Source organism: Macaca thibetana, chromosome 5 (assembly GCF_024542745.1).
Source record: "Macaca thibetana thibetana isolate TM-01 chromosome 5, ASM2454274v1, whole genome shotgun sequence".
Lineage (NCBI taxonomy): Eukaryota > Metazoa > Chordata > Mammalia > Primates > Cercopithecidae > Macaca > Macaca thibetana.
The window spans coordinates 170,707,889-170,721,837 of NC_065582.1; the positions used below are offsets into that span (position 1 = coordinate 170,707,889).

Genomic DNA, 13,949 nt, shown 5'->3' on the forward strand with positions numbered 1-13,949 from the left:
AATAAACATTTACAGATTAAGAATAATAGTAATATTTAACATTAAGTAGTGTATGCTCTTTGCAGCATTTTAAGTTATTCAGCTTTGTATTTAAGACTTGTGAACATTTGGATTTGCACGTCATTTTATAAGTGCCACATTCTGTTCTTGCTCCATAGCCTCACCTGGTTAGAACATTTGCTGCTAATAAGTGAATAGTACTTTTAAAATGCTGTTTAAATCCCATAAATCTGAATCTTTTGCTCCTCTCTGTTCAGGCATACACTGATTACAGCGACTCTGTAGCACGGAGGATGGGCTTTATTCCTCTCCCACTAGCTGTTTTAGTAAGTGCATACTTTTTAATGTTTTTTGTAACAAAGCCATCATTATAGAATATTAATAAATGGATTATTTTCAAAAGGACTTGAAATAAAAATTAAGGGTAAATAACTTGGAAGAAAATTTTGTTTTAAATTATAGCAATAGCTTATATATCCAAATATCTATTGGTTGAGCCATCCAATAGATAAGTGACGCTAAGCTGTTTTATGTAAATGGCTTTCCTAACAATGAGAACACTCTGTTTTGCTTATTCATTTAGTAAAAATATTTTTTAATGGAAATACCTGAGCATGGGCATTAACGTGGCCACTGTAACACGTGTTGGTGGGAGTATAAATTAATCCAGTATTTTTCTACAAGGCAATGTGACAGTATCATGCTTTAATTCAGTTATTTCATTTCTAGAAATTATCCTAAGGAAATAGTTATAAAAGACACACAGTGATTTGTGGGCACAGCTTTGCATTTCAATGACATTTGTAATAAACTTTAGAAGCAAGCAAAATAGGTTAAATAAATTATGGTGTGCCCAAATGAAGACATATTCTCTATCAGTGGTAATTAATACTTTTAAAAAATTGTCCAGACTTTTTGCAATGAAAATTCCTGCTCTTATACTCAAGAAATAGTATTTTTTTCAAAAATACTACTGAAACTTACTAAATCAACCCTCAACAAGTCATCAACTTGGAATATTTTAATGAATTGCCCAGAACAGGCTTGCAAATAGTTTCTAGCAACATTAGGCTATAATAATGTTAATTAAGAGGATTTGTTTAGCCTGGCTTAGTGGCGTGCACTTGTAGTGCTAGCTACTCAGGAGGCTGAGGCAAAAAAAAAGAAAAAAAGAAAAATATTTGCTGGCTGCACTTGTATTTGATTATGTTCTTTCTTGACTATCTATTCTAACATCAAAACAGATGCAACCAGCCAGGCACAGTGGCTCATGCCTGTAATCCCAGCACTTTGGGAAGGTGAGGCGGGGAGATCACCTGAGGTCAGGAGTTTGAGACCAGCCTGGCTAACTTGGTGAAACCCTATCTCTGCTAAAAATACAAAAATTAACTGGGCGTGGTGGTGGGTGCCTGTAGTGGGCGCCTGTAATCTCAGCTACTTCGGAGGCTGAGGCAGGAGAATCACTTGAACCTGGGAGGGAAGGTTGCAGTAAGCCAAGATCGCATCACTGCTGTCCAGCCCAGGCGACGAGCAACACTCTGTCTCAAAAAAAACAAAAAAAACGCAACTGTCTTTTTTGCCAGAGGATATCTAGATTTCTATAGCTGCAGTCTCATGCAGATCAACTAAGAAGTGTGTAAAGAAAGGGAAGATCATACCAGCTATATTTTAGACCAGCTTCCTTGACTTTTTTTAGATGACAGATGATTAATAGGCTTAATGCTATTTAAATTTCAGTGTGATTTTACAGATAACCACATTAATTTTTAATATAATTAAAAATGTTTAATTTTTAAAACATTTTTAATTATATTAATAGCTTGCTTATTACATAATAATATAGCTTTCTTTTGCTTGGGAAAAGGAACTAGAATTTCAGAAAAATGGAGGCTTCCAAATAATAAAATTGTTTGTTAAGGGCTTAAGAGATTGATAAAATAGAATATTAAATATTTCTGCATTTGTTTACTACAACTAGAAATATGAAACGTACAAGTATAGGGATAAACCTACATGGCCTGATTTTTTTTTTTTTTTGGTAAGGATTGGTCAAATGATTGGATTTAAATATGATCCTGCTTTGCCAACTAATAATTGACTTATTTGTCTAGTAACTTGTCAGAAAATTCATAATTAGTATGAACTTTTTTGATTCAGTATTTAAAAATTTTTCTTCAGTCTTTGTTTTATTCTTTAAATGAGTGTTTATGGCTGTTATAGCAAAATATTTATGAATAATTAATAATTGACAAAACACTTTTGGAACACCTCCAGTGTGCTGAAAGGGGGTTGTATAGTTAGGCAGAGATCTAGTGGGCTTCCTTCCACAGCACTTTGCTCACAGAGCTTCGTTGTGTGCCACAGCTTTGGCAAGCATCCAGGAGCCTTGAGAAATATACCAAGGCCTCTGTGACAAGTTAATTCTTTAATTAAGGTACAAGGATGGCAATTTTTTCTTCTAAGCGTTACGTTAGGTCCTAAAATGATTTTATATCTGAAAAAAGAAAAATTGTGTATTAAAGTCTCATGGAAATTAGACTGAGTAAAAGTTAACTGATAATATGCTAGATAAGGGTGTATTTAAGCCTTAAATGTGATCATTGGTTTGCCTTTCATATTAATGAATAAAATCCTAGAGTTGTGTTAACTTCAGTCACAAATGCCTATACAGTAGACATTACCCTGTTAGAGACAGTGACACAGTTGAGGGCTTCCATTGTCACTTTTCTCATAGTTAGAGTTTATTGAACATATGACAATCCATTGCCACACCTCTTCCCAATTGTTCTTTTATTAAAAGCATTTGTAAATGTCTTTTTAAATGTGTACTGTGATGTTTATTTAAGATACTCTAATAGACATTTGATAACTTGACATTACTAGATAAGACCACTTCTCCCTAAGTCTCTCTTTCTCTTTTAACATATGGGCACAGCTGCACTTATAATGTGTGGACATTTTCCTTTAACTGATTTCACCAGATTTATTCAGCAGACTTCCAAGGATAACGCTGTTATTCCTTTATTTCTGTGAAAGAAGTAAGAAAATGGGTATTTAACTGTAACTATCCAAAAGAGAGAAATGTTTCAATGTTTAATTAATTTTTTAATAGTGTTTAGTTTTTCTAAATACAAAACTTTTAAGGTTCCATTTTTCCTGTGTTCCCTGTGAGTTACTGGTGGTTCTTAAAAGAGTCAAAGAAGAAAGGACGGGGCATGGCCGGGGTGGGGGGGAACAGGAATAAGGAAACGCCCGCCCAATGATTCTAGTTCTGGTGTGGACACATGTAGCAAGATGAAATCATTTGTACTTTGCAGAATAATATTTTATAAAAATCAGCTGCTTTGCATCTCTATGAGGTATAAGTACATGTGTCATTCATGACCTAGGTATAGGGCGGACCTCAGAGAGTCCACAAGAGTGAAACTGTTGCACGAGCCACAGACATCCCAGATTTGCTTGAACCAATCCAAATGTACCACGGGTTTCACAAGCAGGCAGATTTTGATACAAATCGACAAATTTGCCTTCTTGGATTTTTAGACAAAGGCCATAGATTTATGCCTAAAATGTTAAAGTCAGCATGGTGAAATCTTTTTAAGTATTAACTAATAATTCTGTGGTTGTGTGTTCTGTTTGTGTGTTTTTGTTGGTTTGTTTCTGGCTAGCTCATCAGAGTTGTAACAAGCTCAATTAAAGTGCAAGGAATCCTGTCTTATGCCTGTGTCATACTCTTCTATTTTGGGTAAGATTATTCTTGAATATGTTTTTGGCTATATAGTAAAGCATAAATGCAAGATGTAATGGAAGTTAATAGCATCTCAATCATACTACTCCCAATCTATGCTGGGGGTTTCCTTTCAATAGCTATACCTCCCAGTGTATTTATTTGTAACTTGGTTAGATTAACTACACTGCTATTTGGTAGTAGTATTAATAGTACTTTAGATTTTATTTTAATTTTTAGCAAAATCTTAAAGCGCTTTTTGCTTAAGATTTAGGTTTCACTCACATTTTTTTGATGAATAAAAGCCTGCCATTGAGACATGTTTTCATATTTAAAAACATCTTTGACCCTCCAGTATGTTTGCCACATTGAATTGTTCAGCACGCTGTAGGCGGGCATCACATAAAACCAAATGTAATGCACAAGCGTAGGTTTTCTGTGACCAGTGGAATCCATCTTGCAGGTTTGTTGGTCTCATGATCTTACATTTTAGTTGGGGGAGACATACAGTAAATTAACAACTAACTAAGATAGAAATAAATGGTATGAAGAAAATAACAATATAAAATGATGATTTTGCCATTGTTACTTTTCTCAAGAAGTGAACAATGATAAAGTAACCAGACCTGGCATTCAGTTAACTTACTGAAAAATGAAATGGGAAACCTGTTCCACCCTCACTTAGGTGGTGTGTGTCAGGAGCTTCACTCAGGGAGGGGTGGGTGGTCTGAGAGAGGTCGAACTTTAACCCTCCAGAGGAGAAAGGTTGGAGGGTAAGCATAGCAGTCACAGTTTGAGCAGTGGATTTGCTTAGTGTTCCAGTTTCATGGTTTTTTTAGTGTGTTTTTCACATTGTTTCCTGCCCAGGGCTTAGCACACTACCTGGCACGTGCTCAGGAAGCTTCTGTTGAAGTAGCATAGGAATAGTCACTTACTGTCTGCACTTTCCACCTCTCCACCAAGTATCCTGAGTCATGGGCCTGCTTCCCAGCTCCTGCGGTGCCTGGCTCAGGCCGGTGTCCTGCAGAGCTGCATGTAGGTCATTTCAGTGTTTCACACATGAGGGTGAGGTTCTGATCACACTGTACAGCATTGCCTATTTTTTGTTTGAATGAGTATATGAATAGTTTACTATATTAAGGTAACTCTTTTCATTTTTTGACATTAAATAACATTAAGACCTTCCTTTTCTAATGTAGAGTCTCACACCGCACCTCAACGTTTTTAACATTGTGCTGTGCTTACCAAGTGGTATTGCTGTAATCTCAGTGGGAATAATTGTTTGACAATCTAATATTCTAGTATTTTTTACATAATAATCACGAAATGAAGCATGTATATGCTACATCTGAAAACCTTTGTTTAGTTACAGTTGCCTGTGCATAGTTCACCAAGGGGGATGTACTTTAATCTTGAGTTACTTAGAATTCAGGGTACCGGTGCCCCCAGCCTCCAGTGTCGCCTCCCTCCCCATGTTGCTTCACTTCTGCACCTGGATAGCACAGCCAGACAGATCTGCTCACTTTTCTACTTTATTCATCTACTCTAATCCTCATCTCAGGATAATTCCTAAATTATCCTCTTCTCCTTCAGAAACTTTCTCAAAACTACCTTGTCCATGCCTTCTTTATCAATTAACTGCACCAAACCCAAGAATCTGTCTTCAGTTAAAAAAAATAAAATCAGAATTCAGTTGGGCCTCCTGACATAAAATGCTGAGGTTTTTCCCCACTACACCCAGTTTATCGTCTTTCCCTCCAGACTCACTCTTGCCAGCTAAAGTGGGAGGACTTGCCAGCCTCCGCCATTACTGCTCTGCTCAGCGCTCCTCAGGGAGCAGCTGCTCAGCAGCAGGGCCTGGGCCTGGGCTGGTCTAGGGCTTGGCCAAAAAGAAGCCAGACAAGTGCCCTGCCTTGGTGTCACAGAAATTCCAGACAACAAATAGACAACAACTAGAAAAGCAAGTCACTCTATTGACAGTTGGTAGGAATCGTTAGGAAGAAAAGCACAATAGTATGAGGAGATGAATGGGAGAGGCAGACGCAGCCTGCCTAGAGAGGGTGGCCAGGGCAGGCCTCTCTGGTCAGCTGGTGTTTCAGTAAGGAAGGGAGCTGTGCAGCCACCTGGGAAAAGCATAGGCTTAGCAGAAGGGCACAGGGACACAGGCCTGGTGGAGGAACAGCAGGCGCCAGGCAGCTACAGTAGTCCATGGGCAGTCATGGGGGCAGAGGGCCCGGGAAGGGGAGACCACGAAAGGAGCTGAGCAGAAAATGGCATGGTGGCTCATGCCTGTAGCCCCAGCACTTTGGGAGTCTGGGGTGAGAGGATTGCTTGAGCCCAAGAGTTTGAGACCAACCTGGGCAACATAGCAAGACCCCAGATCTACAAAAAAGAAAATTAGCTGGGTGTGGTGGCATATGCCTGTGGTCCCAGCTGTACAGGAGGCTGAGGTGGGAGATTGCTTAAGCCCAGGAGTTCAAGGCTGCAGTGAGCCATGATCATGCCACTGCACCACAGCCTGGGTGACAATGCAAGACTGTCTCTTGAAAAAAAAAAGAAAACCAGCTTCTTCACTGGCTGTAAAACTGGCATTGAAGTTAATGCGAGACTTTTTTCTTCCGATAATTTTTTCCAGATTTATATTGAATGCCTTAAAATATTCACATTCTTTGACACAGAAATTTTATTTCTGTAGTCATAAGTATCTAGGTATCCTAAGGAAATACAGATTTAACATGTTTTCTTAATCAGAAACTTTTTAGTAGAAGCAAAATATTGAAAATAATCTAAATATCCAGAAATAAGAGTTGTTTGGGGCTTGGTTATTTGATAACCCATACAGTGATGTTATAAGGCCATTTAAAATAATGTCACTGAGGAACATTAACTGATATGGAAAAATATTCATGATACATTGTTATATAAATAACAACAAGAGTAACAAAATTGCTTGCCATTTCTGTGTGCCAGGCACTGCTCTGAGCACCTTACCTGAGTGCTCTCCTTTCCAGATTAGCTGCTTGAGTAGCTTGCCCAGGTGCACACAGGTTCTAAGCAGTGGACTCAGGACTCCACACCAACACACTTCACCCCAGAGTCCATGCTCTGTCTCCTGACTCCCCTCGCCTACTGCCTTGTAAAATAGACCCTGTTTCTATACAGCAAGAAAGTACAAATGGAGGCGTACTCAGAGAAAGCAACTGAAAGATAACATACTAAATGTCACAGTGATTATCATAAGGGTGTGGAATCGTGTAATTTTATTATTATTTTTTGTTCATCTGCATGTGCTAAATGTATTTGTTGTATAATAAAAGAATAAATGTTAAAATGTTTAATACCAGGAAAAATTTCTAAGTCGTATAATTTCTTATAAGAGAACTAAGGAGGCCAGGCGTGGTGCTCACATCTGTAATCCCAGCACTTTGGGAGGCTGAGGCAGGTGGATCACAAGGTCAGGAGTTCGAGACCACCCTGGCCAACATGGTGAAACCCCGTCTCTACTAAAAATACAAAAATAGCCGGGTGTGGTGGTGGATGCCTGTAATCCCAGCTACTCAGGAGGGTGAGGCCAAGAATTGCTTGAACCCGGGAGGCGGAGGTTGCAGTGAGCCGAGATTGCGCCACTGCACTCCAGCCTGGGTGACAGAGTGAGACTCTTGTCTCAAAAAAAAAAAAAAAAAGAACACTAAGGAATTCCGAAGCTTTTCTTTGTGGCAAAGAAGCCTCAGAAAACTCAAGATTTGTGTAAATTCCTCGAAATCCCTGACCTGTCCCCATCCCATGCCCCCTGCCTTCTCCTTAGCCATGAGCATTCACAGGGATTTAGATGAATTCCAACGGATATGGTTTGTTTTGTTTCTGTTTTTAGGTTGATATCCCTGAAAGTACTTAATAGCATTGTGCTGTTGGGGAAATCGTGCCAGTATGTGAAAGAAGCCAAAATGGAAGAGAAGCTGTCGAATCCTCCCCCAGCCTGCACTCCAGGAAAGCCGTCCAGTAAATCACAGAACAAATGTAAACCCTCTCAAGGTAGGTTTGGTCCCTTTCTTCACTTCCCTGGATCATTTTCAAATAGTTAAATCACAGTTCGATCAATGTTAAGCAACGCTTTAAAGATTGGTTTCACTTTGCCTAGGTTTTTTGGTCTTTTAATGGTTGTGTTTTAGATCCCATCGCATATATACCTGGCCCAGTGTTCTGAGTTTTCCATTTACTCATTCGCTGTTCAGTATTGAGCACCTGTGACACGTCAGCTCCAGTGGATACAGCAGTGGGGTGGAAAGGCAATTCTCTGCTCCTGTGGAGCTTGTTCTAGATTGTCGGGAAGAGGGGTAGAGAGAAATAAATATGCACTATGTCAAGTGACGGGGAACTGCGGAGAAAACAAAGCAGGACGGGGAAAGGGAAGTACAACAGGGAGTTGGATGCTCCCCCAAGTGTGAGGAGATGGCACTGCACAGAGTCCTGGAGCCTGAGGACGGCACATCCAGCCTTCCAGGAGCAGCTCCCAGTCAGAGGCCCAGCAGGAAGAGGCTTGGTGCATCAAAGGACATTAAAAGCAAGGTGGCTGCAGTGGCCCATTCCCAGGGAAAAGGACTGGAGAGGGGGTTTTGGGGGCCATGGAGGGCTGCAGGCTGTTACGAGGACCTTGGCTTTGACTCCAGGTGGAAGGGGGCTGTTGTGGGGCTTTGAGCGGAGCAGTGGCATGGAGCAGCTGACATTTTAAAAGGATCATTCTCAAGCTTTGTGGAAAATAAACTCCAGAGGGGTGGGACCAGAGAGGCAGCTACCTGGCCAGGAGCCGGGTAGGCAGTGTGAGCAGGGAGACCTGGCCAGGTTCCGGATAGACCTGGGAGGTTTGTGTGAAGTATTTGCTGATGAGGAAGTTACGCAGTGTGAGAAGAATAAGAGAGTTCAGGATGATTCCAAGGTTTCTGGGCTGGAAGATTTGGAGGAAGAACTGGGACACTGACTTAATTTTTGTTGTTAGGTGGCAGTTCCCTGTTCACAAAGGTGTTTGTTCATATGACTTTTAGTTTAAATGATGTATTTTTAAATGTGTGGAACAATTGTGTGCCAGGTATTAGAGGAGATGCTGAAGATAGAAAAATAAATAAAGGATGTCCTTCAAGACCTCATGTAATTACAGGGGTCCAAATAGGTGAGCAGAGGGTTTGGAGGGACAGGAGAGGGTTCTTCTAAACTAAAAGCTTGAAGGATGAAACTGGCCTAGGGCAGGCTGGTGGAAAGGGCATTCCAGAAGGGCCAGCATGAGTTAGATCATGGAGGCCTGGAAAAGCATCTGGAGAACTAGCAGCTCAATATGGCAAGTGTGGAGTGTGCTTCAGAACGAGGGAGGAGAGGAGATTTGGGCTGGACTGGAGTCCTACCTGAAAGTGGGGCTGTGCTCATCGTGTGTACTTAACAGGAAGCAAAAATAAAGTAAAATAACAATGTGTATAATCACTGAGAAATAATTGTTTTCATTATAAGAACACTGTTAGTAATAAGGATTGTATTTTTTTCAGCCAACTAGGTAATTCATAGTGAGGCCTGTATGTGTTCTCTTGTTATGCATATTAGTTAAGAAGTTAGGCCAGGCATGGTGGCACACGCCTTTAATAATCCCAGCACTTTGGGAGGCTAAGGCAGAAGTAGCGCTTGAGCCCAGGAGTTCGAGACCAGCCTGGGCAACCTAGTAAGTCACATCTCCACAAAAAATATAAAAAGAAGTTAGTAAGCATCAGTCTTGCTTTCAAGGAAGATCCAGTCTAATGGGGATAAAAGCTTTAAGCATGTACTACAGGGCAGGGCCATTGACTCAGGGGTCATGTTATGAGAAGTACATTCAGGACGAGGGTCTGAGTGTTTGCACAGAATGTCTTGGAGGTCAGGAGAACACAGACTAGAGACCATTCAGGAGGGTGTTGAAGTCAAGCTGAAGAGCGGGAGGGGGCCGTCTCTCGAGGCTGCATCAGATTCATCACGTTGTAAGGAGACAAAAGACAGCAGTCCTGGGGGTGAGGGCAGGAGAGAGGAAATTAGTGCAAGAGAGCTGGATGTGTCATTACCTCCATCATGGCAGTGGTGTGACCAGGTGTATGCACATGTCAGAACTCATCAGATTATACATTTTAAATGTGTACAGCTGATGGTATGTCTTTTTTGCCTCAAAGAAGCTGTTCTTACGTGGATTGAATGTATGATTCAGATGAGTCGCTCCGGGCCCTAGCCCAGCTGTCCCCAAAGCCAGGCTTCAAAATCTCTGTGGCCTAAAATAAACACTGGGGGTTTTGTTTGTTTGTTTGTTTTTACCTCTGGTTTGTACTTCCCAGAGATGATGATGCTAAACCAACTGTAGCTGAAGTGACTGCAGATGACAGGTAGAATGTAGTAAAGTCTTCTTGGCCCACTCCCTGATGTTCCGTATTGGAGCAAATGTTAATTTTTCAGGACTGGCAACAGTCATGTTAGGTCTTGATTATATAGAGAGGAGCCGTATTGTAGGAGTTGTGATCTTTCTACAGTTGGGTGATGGCATTGTTTGTGTGATACGAGCAACGTAATATACCCTTCCATAAAATTGAACAAACAGATGATTGGCCTCTAAGTTTTATTATAATGATGGCTGCTTATACAACATGCTATTTGGTTATCATTTGCTTTATCTAAAAGCATGGATGATGGGCACTTTTTTCAGCACCACTATATTGGTAAGTTTTTATTTATTGCACATTGGGGAAAATCTTTCTCTAATTTAACGGACCTATTTTATCACAGGCCTTTCCACAGAAGAAAACCTGTCTGCCTCTGTCACCAATCAGCCTGTTCATCAAAAGGAAAATATCATACCATTACTTGTGACAAGCAACTCCGATCAGTTTTTGACAACTCCAGATGGTGACGAGAAGGACATAACGCAGGACAATTCTGAATTAAAACACAGATCCTCAAAGAAAGATTTGTTAGAGATAGACAGGTTCACAATTTGCGGAAACCGAATTGACTGAATCTGTGGCTCCATGTGCTGACGAAGCTGGGTCCTGGGGCAGCAAATGCTGTGTTGCCAGGACAGACAGATGCTAAACATGGCACTTAAATATTTATTTAAAAACTTAAATTATTATTGGCAAGCAGATCTTAGTATCTTTCTTCCAGTAATGTGGCCTGGCTGAGGGTCAGATCACAAGACAGGAGCGACCTCGGCCTTGACTCTCTGGGAAGCTTGATGGATTATAAAACTTCCTCCTGCCTGGCCAAGCAGCAGCGTCACTTCCAGGACCCAACCAAGGCAACATCAAAATCTGTTTTGCTTTGTCAATCTGGGCTTCCAGAATGTTGAATTTGCCTCAAGGCCTCTTCAGTGTAAGGAAATACCTGGAAAACTGTGAAGCTTTTACCATGACATTACCTTACCAGTCTCATACTATTTTCACAAACAGTTTTCAAATGTTACTACATCTGCCAAAGCATTAAAAAAAATTAAACATAAGTCAACATAAATGTTCTTACCACCAGAATAACCCTTAAAGATGTATCTTGATTAATCAGAATAAAAGGCTACCTTAAATAAGACATAATGAATAGTAGCATTTTGTAGGGTAAACAAAAACAAAAACAAAAAACGCTAAACCAGTTTATTTATTTTAAAAATTAATGAAGGTTATGCATTACTGGGAAAAACCCTTCATAATTTTTCAGTTTACTCTTTAAAGCAAAATGTGAGCTGTATGTCATTTAATTGTGGTGGATAAAATATAAATGCCCTTACAAAAGGGCACTTTTTACACCAAGGAAGCAGAGCAGTGTTAACTTTAAGGTATACTTCACTGGTTTTGCTTTAAAACTAATTGCTTCATAAATTATTACAGCTAAAAGGATTTGGTGTTGAACAGGCTGAAAAATTGTCAGTGTACAAAATTCAAAACTGTCAATTTTAACTGTAAGTAAATGCTCCAAGTGTGTTAGGCAGCAGCATCTTGCTTGGGCTTATCAAATGCATCAGTCCTTCTGTTTAGGTGGACAGCGGGTGTGCCTGTGCTGGGGCAGGGTGTGTGTTCTGTGGGTGTGTGTCTGTGGGGATGTGACGGTCAGGGTGGGCCTGTGCTGGGGCAGGGTGTGTGTTCTGTGGGTGTGTGTCTGTGGGGATGTGACTGTCAGGGTGTGCCTGTGCTGGGGCAGGGTGTGTGTTCTGTGGGTGTGTGTCTGTGGGGATGTAACAGTCAGGGTGGGCCTGTGCTGGGGCAGGGTGTGTGTTCTGTGGGTGTGTGTCTGTGGGGATGTAACAGTCAGGGTGGGCCTGTGCTGGGCAGGGTGTGTGTTCTGTGGGTGTGTGTCTGTGGGGATGTGACTGTCAGGGTGGGCCTGTGCTGGGGGTGGGGCAGGCCCCAGTCTGGAGAGGATTTTGTGTGAAAGTAAATGGGTGTTTGAGGCGTATGGGTGGCTGTCAGTGTGGGGAGGCATCTGTGTATGGCTGTTGGGAACAGCAACCAAAAAGTGCTTTTGGTTTTGAGATAAGATTCTGTTTCCACTTAATTACTAGTTTGTGGCCTACATCATAGGTCAAGTTATTTCCCACCCCATTTTATCTTGATAAACCCGTTTGCATTTCTGTAAAACTTCTACAACTTCTGGTTTCAGAACTGTCCAGAAGGTGATCCTGTTAACTGTTATTTCCTTTGATGTTTTGATTTTGAAGTTTAGCTCTCATGCAAATGTTTCAGGCATGTATATATGCAGAAGGCAATTTTTAGGTGATTTTTCCGTTTCTTGGATGAAATATAAAGCAAGCTTTAATATTCCGACCTGTTCATTTGAAATACAAAAAAAGTAAGTGAATTTTAATGTTTTGTATTAACTAAAGAAATCTGAAGATTAATGTTGAGGAAAGTGTATGGACATGCCTTTGTGAAACCAGGAAGTATTTAAGTTAAAAATGAAAAAGCTTTTAATTGCTTTGTGTGTGTTTTAGTGGAGCCCCATTTTAGAATTATTATTTTTTTCCCATCTCCCTTTACCAACAAAAGGAACAATGCCATGGTGAATGGAATAGTTTGGGGAAAGCTTTGCCAAACACAACCCTGATTTCAGAGCAGGAACATGGTTTAGATAGATCTTCAGTTCCGCTTGAATTTTTCTGTTACTGTGCTGTCATTTTCAGAAGATTTCCATTCCTTTGCAGATGCTGTTGGGAGTTCGGGATTATGTTCATTTCTTCTGTCATAATGGCATTCAGTACTAATTTTATAAGTGCATCTTGTGTGAAACTCAATAAATTCAATTTTGTAATCTTTTTTAAAAAGGTCACTGAATTTCTTTTAATATTTACTATTATATTTGGAAGAGTGAATTTCCCACTGTATAATAAGAATTTATTTGTAATTCACAAGTGGTAGAGCTATCTTAATTTGAATTATTGTTTTGGTCTTAATGGTGGCAAAATGTTTAATTTTGTCTTTGGAAAAAATAGGCTGGGCCTTGATTATAGACCGTTTAATATTTCTCAGCAAATGAAGGTATTTACATTTTACAAGTGGTTTGAATGTCACACAAAATATTTTTCACATCTGGGAGTCAAGTTCAAGACAGTACTTTGGTTTTAAAAAAATCTAATGAAGGCACAGCCTAGGCCAGACCCTTACTAGGTTTTCCTTTAGAATAAGTGTAAAGACCAAGTGTCATTGATACACTTGTCCAGATTTTCTTGTGGACTTTGGCCTGTATTTAGACTTTATATTCATTTTAAATAAAGTGAAAGAAACTTGCTATAATTGGGCCATCAAAATATATCCTGCCACTCCTGGTAACTCAGCAGAGGAGGAGATAAATTTAAAAAATAATATCTCTACATTGTTATATATTCTCATTTCAACTATTTTTTATCAACAAAGATTTGTTAATCACTTCCTATGTGTCGGAAACTGTTCTAAGTGGTGGGATCAGCAATGAACAAGGTAAGTCCCTGTTCTTCTGTGGAAGACTGATAGGAACAAGTCAATGAAATAATGTCTGCTGGTCACAGGGTGTTCACTGACCAAATGATTTCTCAGGCTTATTTCAGCTCTAAAATATAGTTCTTTAAAATGTTTATGTAAGTCTGATTTTTTTCTTATTGGATTGACTTGAAATAAGATAATTGTATAGCAATTTTACAGTGCTTCTATAAAATAGAAATAAGAAAATACTTTCCTCCTGAAGACTGCTAGTTACCCAGCAAAAT

General features: G+C 40.0%; 1 protein-coding gene across 2 annotated transcripts in view; it reads left to right on the top strand.

Moving 5' to 3' along the window:
• Positions 1 to 13,031, top strand: part of TAPT1 (transmembrane anterior posterior transformation 1) — a 65,754-nt gene extending 52,723 nt beyond the window's left edge. For both annotated transcript variants that reach the window (XM_050792506.1, XM_050792507.1), the window contains 4 exons: positions 258 to 326; positions 3,669 to 3,745; positions 7,599 to 7,759; positions 10,511 to 13,031. In XM_050792506.1, the coding sequence (XP_050648463.1) occupies positions 258 to 326; positions 3,669 to 3,745; positions 7,599 to 7,759; positions 10,511 to 10,740 (537 nt within the window). In that variant the 3' untranslated portion in view covers positions 10,741 to 13,031. The remainder of the gene's footprint in view (positions 1 to 257; positions 327 to 3,668; positions 3,746 to 7,598; positions 7,760 to 10,510) is intronic.
• The last annotated feature ends 918 nt before the right edge of the window (positions 13,032 to 13,949 follow it).